Raw genomic sequence first — 8846 nt, 5'->3', positions numbered from 1 at the left:
GGGGGGGGGGGGGGGGGGGGGGGGGGGGGGGGGGGGGGGGGTAAGCGGACACATTTTTTTTTTGGGGGGTCTCGAAATTTCATAATTTAACATTTTTTGTCGTTGGGGGGGGGGGGTAAGGTCACCTTATTTAGGTTAGCCGTGGGTATAATTTATTTTTTATTTTTATTTTTTTTAAATAATAATAAAAAATAAAATAAAAAAAACCAAAGGGGGGGGGGGGGTTTAGGTTTTTTAGGGGGGGTTTACATACATAAAAATACCAAAGGGGGGGGTTTGAACCCCAAACCCCCCCCCCCCCCTGCGTACGCCCTGATCCTTAAACCTTGAGCAGTGAGCTTAGTTTGTGTCAGACTCTGGCTAATCTAGTATGAACGTACAGGCGCTAATTGCTACGAAAAACAAAGGCCAATTAGGGCTTGTGCCTGCAAACTAATTCCCCGCCCCCGTCGACTTTTTTTCTCGACCAACGTGCGCCCCGGTTTGAGGTACAAAGATCTAGAGCATAATTAATGATTAATGGTCGTTGATCACTTGATCGTGAGGCTCGTAAAAATATCATCTAGTCAAACAATATTATGCCTAGCCATTGTGGCAATCCTCATTCACAATACAATAATATGTGCCGGACAGGAAACCTTTAATTCACACATCTACGGAGTTGGCATAGGATATGTTTGATCAATCATCAGGGGAATTCACGCTCAAAGTTTGGCAACTATAGGTATATTGTCAACTCATTTGATATATAATGTAGCTGAAATGTTCCTTTAATCGAGGTTCCAATATTGTAATATCAATCACTGATTTCCGCAAATGTCACTTTTTAGTCTTCTGAAGAAATTATGACCAGCCTATCAGATTTCGATCATTTCTTTTCAAGGCTCTGCCATCTTAACTTTCGTGTCCATATAAACCTTAACATTAAAAAAGAATGACATCATTGGATAAAAAATAATCACTGAATCTAGCATTTTTGCATCGAGTGTGAACTCCAGCTTATTCATTTTTTCTTCTCCTTTGTATCATTATCTGTCCTAATCATCCCGGGTTCTCTCTCTCTCTCTCTCTCTCTCTCTCTCTCTCTCTCTCTCTCTCTCTAGCTCTCTCTGTGTGTCTCTTTCAGTCAGTCTCTCTATATCTCTCTCTCTCTCGCTCTCTTTCTTTCTTCTTACTCTCTCCTAGCTCCTTTTATATGAACCTCCAATATGCCATTGAATAAACATGAATCTCCGGTTACTATTTATAAGTGAACGTCAAAACGAAGCTGACATTTTGATTTATGGGGTGTATTAAAAAAAAATGTATTCGCGTGATTTGATGACTTCTTGATTTACAGAGGTTTTTTTTATTTTTGTTATAGTCAGGCGCAATTCTAGAACGGATTTTGTTGTTGTTGTTGTGGGGGTGGTGGGCATGTAGCTTCTTGATGCAGTTTCGACAAGTTCGACAAATGGGAGGGGGTGGGAGGGACTTGCGGATTCTTTTTTTGGGGGGGGGGCGGGCTCTACAGTCCCCAAGTCCCTGCTAATGATTGTAAAGGTCGGGCGACATCCAAACATAAATTGATTTATGTTGATTTGCAGGGTTGCATACAACTCATATTTTAAGTTCAAACATCTCAATATAATTCATAGATTTTTAAATGATTCTCTCGATTGCAATGGAAATGTTCATCCCTGTGTTAAACAAAATAGAATGCTCTACTGTGCTAATGTAGAAAGTTACATGTTCGTGCTGCTTTGCTCAAGGTGGCAGAGGTTTTGTTTTGATTGCTAGTTTTGTTTCTAGTTAACACACAAGCTCTGGTCACAGTGAATGGCAGCGAATCGATGAAATCAAAAAGATATTACAATTAAAAAAGATTAAAGGAGAAAGAAAAAAAATAAGAAGATGATGAAGGAGAAATAGAAGAAGAGGAAGAAGGAGAAGAAGTAGGAGAAGAAGAAGATAAAGAGGATGAAGGAGAAGAAGAAGGAGAAGAAGAAGGAGAAGAAGAACGATGAGAAGTAGGAGTAGAAGGAGAATAAGGAAAAGAAGAAGGAGAAGAAGAAGAAGAAGAAGAAGAAGAAGGAGAAGAAGAAAGAGGAGTAGAAAAAGGAGAATAAGGAAAAAACAACAAGAACAAGAAGAAGAAGAAGAAGAAGGAGATATTGGAAAGACAGTATGCCAACACTGTAGAATTTTTTTCTTCCAAATAAATCAGGTTAGGTGATTAAAGCTCCTGGTGTATGTTTTGAAACTATACTTGCAAAATACAAAAAACAAAAAGAATTGCTTGGAATATTCCAATCTGTATATCACTAGTAAGTAACTAGGGAAAAGTTTATGCACAATTCAAACACCTTCATTTTCACTTGTAACGTTTAATGGTACCATTTTACACATACATGCATACTCAGAAAATATTGATTTAATTTTCATTAAATGTTTTGTAATCACTAATACTATTTAATTGTTTTAATGACAGTACTGAGATTTAGCAACGTACATGTAAATCTTCAGTACTCTTTGTACAACAATATAAAATGATGTACACAATATACTTTACATTCATCATTCAGTAGTATTTAAAAATCATAAACAATACAAAATGATTGTCACAATAGTGACACTACCAACTATATGTGGTACCCATGCAAACAATTGTAAAGAGACTCCGGGATCGGGTAATTCATCCCCCAAGTTCTAAAATGAGCCTCTGTAAAGTGAGAATAAAAGAGCTTTGTAAAAAGTCAAATATAGAAAAGAGTTGACATTAAAATATATATATATATATATATTGTCAGTGAGTTGTAATGCATAACATTTCTGATAACATAGCCAAAGTCTAAATCCCCTCTGAAAAAAAAAAAGGATTTTTTTTAAATTTCTTTTTGTTTAAATCCTGCATCGCCTCTGGTCATGTTTGTGGTTGAGGGATAAAGCCATTCCATCTGGTCTTCTTTAACCATGTTGGTTCTAAATATTAGCACAAAGTTACATTTTGACATTACCATTTATATATGATTCTAATTGGGAACAACAGTAACTTTCCTTGTACCCTAGCCAACTGTCATCGCCATGTTAAAGAAGAAGATTAATTTTAATTCAGGTACCACTGTAAATGCAATCAGGAGAGACAGCAATTTTTGACAAAAAAGTACATAAACAACATAAAATGTTTCCAAAGTCTTTCACTCAAGATATACATAATACATACCTGTGGTACATGTATATTTATATTACATTCAATATAATATGTTGTACAACATTAACAAACATTATATTTCTTATCTAAAATAATATTTACTTAAAAATGACTGTCTATAACAAATATACACAATATTCAATAAATACGACTTAAAAACTGTTATTACTATTGCACATAGTTCTACTGCTTACAACACACAAATAGAAGTATGGATCCATATTTTCACAAATTCACAGAAGGATCGAGGAAGCGTTTGTAATTTTCAAGACAAGATCACATCACAGAAAAGATTTAAGCTGTACCACATAGATGTAAGGAAAGATGAAGTTAAAAAATAATTGGAGTTTTGAAATGAAAATGGAAGTCAAATAATTTTTCTTAACGCCAAAGTTTCTTGCTTATAACTCAATGGATGCTGTACTGACACATGATCATCAAGTCTGTTTTGGACCAATGCAGTTTGCTTCTAAATTCTCTTGACTCTCTTACAAGTAAATAGTTATAATATTACTATGTTCCTGAATCTATAAATGCTGTGGCCTGTCTGTATTGGCTGAAGCCTGCACACCTCCCCCCCCCCCCCCCCCAATTCCTCTGTCATTGTGATATTAATACACTTTGTAGTAAGCAGCAATTCAATAAGTAACTCCTTTCCATTTCAAGTTTCAGTAGCATTCTGTCAAATTTGTCGATTCAAGTTCTCCCTTTTGCCAAGGAAAAGTAAGTTGTCGATATAAATTCTTTAATTAAGAAAAATAGAATACATAATGAGTAAACACAGTAACACATTATTCAAGCCAAGATGGCGTATCAAAACTAAAGATTAATGATGCAGAATATCAGTCAATAGGCAGTGCGGATTGACCGAGGCTTGCAGTGAAGATTTATTTACCGTCATTCGCAAACTCAAATGATTTGCGTGCACTGAACCGAGAATGATTTTGAGGGGCAATTTGCAGCATTGTACTTTTGTGACGATACAAAGCATCACCTTCAGTTTTTAGAATGCAGAGAAAACCAAGATGTACAATTCTTCAGAATTTGGTCTTCATTTCTACAAATCAGAATATCTTTAAGTCAATTATTTTGTAGTGGTTGTTAATTTACCTGACTGCTAAGGAAGCATAAATGCTCGTTAGTAAGAAACCAGAGGACTGACGGCTTTCGGTTCTCTCCGAAAGACCTGGTAATGAGGATGAATGCCTTACCAAGGGGCACTAGCGCATGGCCTTGGTTTCGAACCCGGGTCGCCGGATTACGAGGCCACTGCTCTATCAACTGAGCTATCGCGCCTCCTCAATCAAAAGCAATTGTCTGACTAGTACTCAACATTATCTTTAAAAGCAAGAGGTTAAACTAGAGTTCTCCTTCAAAAAGGGAAATTTTGACACTAAAGCAACCAACATGAATGCAGCAATCAGTAAATAATAAATGTCATTTCAATATATATTTAGATAATACATGCCATAAAGATACAGATTACTTTTTGCTGTTGATTTGTGATGATATGAACATAATGAGATGAATCATGTCAACAACAGGATGGTGCAGGGGTCTCTCTCTTCTAGAACAGCCCTTTTCACGACTTACCAGAAGTTCGTACAGTACAGCCAACTTTGTGTACAGAATGAAAGATATATATCATAGAAGTACGACATGTAACTATCGACCAGAACATGTTACTACTAGTATCTCATCCCTTGACATTGGAGTTGAGCCACCTCACAACCTCATCTAACCTTGACCTGTGAGTGCACTGACCTCTAGCACATCTATCCTCTGATTGGCCGAGACTGCCAGGTCTTCCAGGTGAAGCAGGGACCTGATCTGTTGGATGCTCATTGGAGGAGGGAGGTCACTGTGAGGGAAAGAACATATCAGGATGAACTCTTAACTTTGTCCTCACAAATATTGCGCAGTAAATGTATGCCCTAAATTGCAACTACTTGCAGAATGCACATTAGAATGATTTTGAAAAAACAGGCTTTTTCTTCAATACAGTTTCAAATTATTTCAGGCAAATAGCAAGTTCAGGCAATGAAACTGTATTTCCAGGTGACACTGTCTGAAAATAACTTTAAATTGTTTATCATGGGGCAATATTTTTTGTTTTACCAGTAGGAAAAAAAAAGATCACTCCAATGCACAAACATGTACAGTGAAATTCAAAATCAATATCTTCAATGGGACTATGCATTCTGATAGACTAAAATATTAAATCTCCTCATCTTTCAATGCACGTTGGTCTACTCAGCTTCTAACATATCTTTCTACATGCACCAAGTAGGTTTGACAGATATAGTGTATTTGAACTTTTGAATGTTTAATAAAGCAAATCTTATTTTCCTCCTTGAGAGTGAGACAAATGGTCCCTGTTCTGTATCTGAATTTATTCAACATGTGCATCATAATGACGGCTGTTTCCATCCAGTGAGACGAATCAAGTCATTGGCAGGATGATTTCTCATGATTAAATAATCCAATCCTTAAATGATAGACTATCACGCTTTTTATTTGCGAGGAAAACTTTGGATTTGGGGAAGGGGAGGGGGGGGGGGGGAGCTGGGGAGGGGAAATTATATGACTGACCTTTTGTTGAGAATGATCAAGATGGAAGCAGTCTGTAGTCTGGGATCAGAGAGTACATGGAGAAGCTGGATACATGCACTGGATACCTGGGACAAGTTGGATACATCAACTACATACTGCAAGGAAAAAATAAAAGAGAACAGGAGAATGTATAAGTAGATATAAATCAATTATTTCCCTAGTCAAAGTATCATAGCCTAAAACAGTACAGAATATATATGTTTAAAAAACTTTTTAAAAATTCAACTGAGAATATATTTTTCATCTACCTTTCGTTCCAAATAAACAAAATGTCTTTTTTGTCTATTTTACTTCCCCCCCCCCCCCCCACAAGAAATACCATACTATTATAGAGAAAATAGCTAAACAATAAATATTTCACATGTGAAAAACGACAAGGGTTATTATTATGTATTGCTTTAATAAAAAGATAACACCTGCAGGTTATCAGAATTTCAGGCTCTAGAAAAAGGTAAATAGCTGATGCATAGACACATTGCATGGTTTCCCCAGTTTGAAATTTTAATAAATAACACAAAAAACAATCTACACATACATGTACTATGTAATTATCTAAACAAACTTTAGCAGCGTAAACCACAAGAATCTTTTTTTAATTCCTGTGCTGAATATGATTGAATCTGTATGTGTCATGGTGATATATATCAGTAGCAGAGAATAATTTTACATCCTCAAACTTGATAAGCAATTTAAGCCGATAGATCAATGTTTCAAATAAAATTGTGTACACTTCTATGTAATAAAATTGCTACACACACATGATATTTTGTATAGCAGTCATATAAAAAATGCATAGGAAATTGCTATGCGATACCAGGAAAATTAGTCCCTGCAGTAGTATATATCCTGTACAGATGAAGCAGGTTTAAGGGCACGTATCCAACTCCTGATCAAAAAACAAAGCCATTAGAAACAACCATTTGAGAAGAAAACAATCATTAAGGATGAAGAAGAAAAAGAAGAAAGTTTAGTGGATGTTCCAAATACTTGCAATTTACTGCACTAACTGCATATTTTTTCTAAAAATCTCAGAATCAGGAAGGGATTTGAACATCAAACCCTAACTGCTGTCTAGTCAGACTACACATAGTTATGTACATTTACTTACCAGAACTATTGAACAATCAGCAAAGTAGTTTGGCCAGATGGGGGCCATCATGCCTCCCAGCTCTCTCACTCTGACCTCGTTTTTCTTGTTGAGTTGGACATTGGTTAGGTTTGTCCCAACCTGGTAAAGTATAAAGAGAGAAGAGATGGAAAATTCATGCTATAAGATAATTGCTTCATTCCATATATCCACAGATTTGATTCATAAAAATACAAAGCAAGAATTTATAGTTGACTATATATGGCATGATTTATATGATTCAATATTGAGAAAGTTTATATCTTCGCAGAACTCTACTGACCAACAGCGATTGATCAATGAAGACTGACCAGTACAGTTCTGAGAAGATATAAAATTTATCTATCGATAATAAATCATGCTATCACAGTTATTTCATGAACAGATTTCAGAAAATTATTCCAACTTTATGGGCAACAAGGTATGAAATGGTAACCATACTCACCGTTGCTATCGTTGACGGAGCATCATTCAGATTGTCAAATGAACCTTTCGTAGAATATAGTGATCCTTTCGTCAAGGAACATGACAAGTATAAATTGTTTCTCATGTGATACTTTTGCACAAGTAACTTCTACCATTGTGTTAACATCATACCTCTTTGTTATAATTCTAAATCCTTTAAAAGTTCCTTTCTCTCTAGTTCAAAGATTGCAATGCTAAAAAATGTAGATAGGTTGACATAAAGGGGTCAAATCAGAAGGCAAATACTTAAGAACTTCAACTCAAAATATCTTTGTATTCTGTGAAATGAATTGTAAAGAATTATTTTTAAAAAGGAGCATTTAAAAATCCTGCAGCCGGCAGCCTGTACATGCACAGAGTTATCAAGTCTGACTTTGGTTCAATGCAAACCATTTTATAAATGCAATGGCATAAGAAAGTACTAAAAATGGTGCGTGCATGGAATGGATCCGTTCTAGAGTTGATCGACGTATGTCATTGACATTGTCAACTCATGACTGAGGCACATACATCCTGACATGTAGGTTCTCTGTGAGGGATACTTATTGACTAGTCTGTTATCCTCTATTTTTACTTCAAACCTCATGTATTTGTTACCCCATAAAATGCCAGGTAAAGTAGATCTAGCCTAGAGCCTAGAGGTCTATGTAGGAATGGATTTTGTACAAAGTTAAAACTTAAATCAATCTTTTTTTTTTCTTCAATTCTCAAATATTATTCATTCATAACTTTGTTTCGTCTTCCTTTTAATTTAATAAAGGACTCTAACTTCTATATTAATTAACTTACAAAAATGCATGAGGCATAACCTTAAACTTTATTGAGTTGGCAGCGAACAACTAAAACCTGACAAGCGAATTATTTAAAAACATAACTGCGGTGCGGTGTTTATTTTGAATAGCTAACATAAAATACTACTAATGGGGCTACAACACTCATTCATTCGGCCTTCGGTACTACTCTACACATATATATGCAATCTTTTTCACACTGAATTTCACTACTCTAGACGGCGGAAAAGGATATCTTGTAGCCGCTTCAAAATCATTGTTTTTCCGACTCCTAAAGGTCCGAGAAGTAAGCACATTTTGCTCTGCCGTTTGAATCACCTCGGGAACAGAAATAGCAAACGATAACATTAATGTATGAGGTGCCGTTTGTGGATTCTATTATTTTTTAATTCAGATTTTACAGAGTGATTCACATTGCAATTGTATGTTTAAAATAGCATTCTTTATTTACAAAACCCTCTAAAATATTTCAAAACGAAAAGCCAAACCTTACTTTTCTCACAAATGTCTGGTTATCATTGAAGTATTGAAATATATGCTGGTAGGGCAATTTTGCTAAACTTCAAATACTTTCTGAATTCACTCAATACCGGGTATATATTTCATTTTTATCTTGATCCTTCACTATAACCCTCTGTAATGTGTATCGTGTTTTTTTTTC

General features: G+C 35.6%; 1 protein-coding gene across 1 annotated transcript; it reads right to left on the bottom strand.

Annotated features, from left to right (window-relative positions):
- Positions 1-2884: 2884 nt before the first annotated feature.
- On the bottom strand, positions 2885-8535 carry LOC583422 (ADP-ribosylation factor-like protein 16). Its single transcript, XM_030984284.1, has 5 exons — positions 8421-8535; positions 7375-7433; positions 6912-7031; positions 5783-5898; positions 2885-5051 (listed from the first exon to the last, which is right to left on the bottom strand). Exons 1-5 carry the CDS (start codon positions 8479-8481, stop codon positions 4928-4930), a joined length of 480 nt encoding a protein of 159 aa, XP_030840144.1. The 5' UTR covers positions 8482-8535; the 3' UTR covers positions 2885-4927.
- Between the last annotated feature and the right edge of the window lie 311 nt (positions 8536-8846).

The sequence above is a fragment of the Strongylocentrotus purpuratus genome, unplaced genomic scaffold, assembly GCF_000002235.5.
Source record: "Strongylocentrotus purpuratus isolate Spur 01 unplaced genomic scaffold, Spur_5.0 spur5_scaffold_14, whole genome shotgun sequence".
Classification (NCBI taxonomy): domain Eukaryota; kingdom Metazoa; phylum Echinodermata; class Echinoidea; order Camarodonta; family Strongylocentrotidae; genus Strongylocentrotus; species Strongylocentrotus purpuratus.
This window is presented reverse-complemented; position numbering and strand designations above follow the sequence as displayed.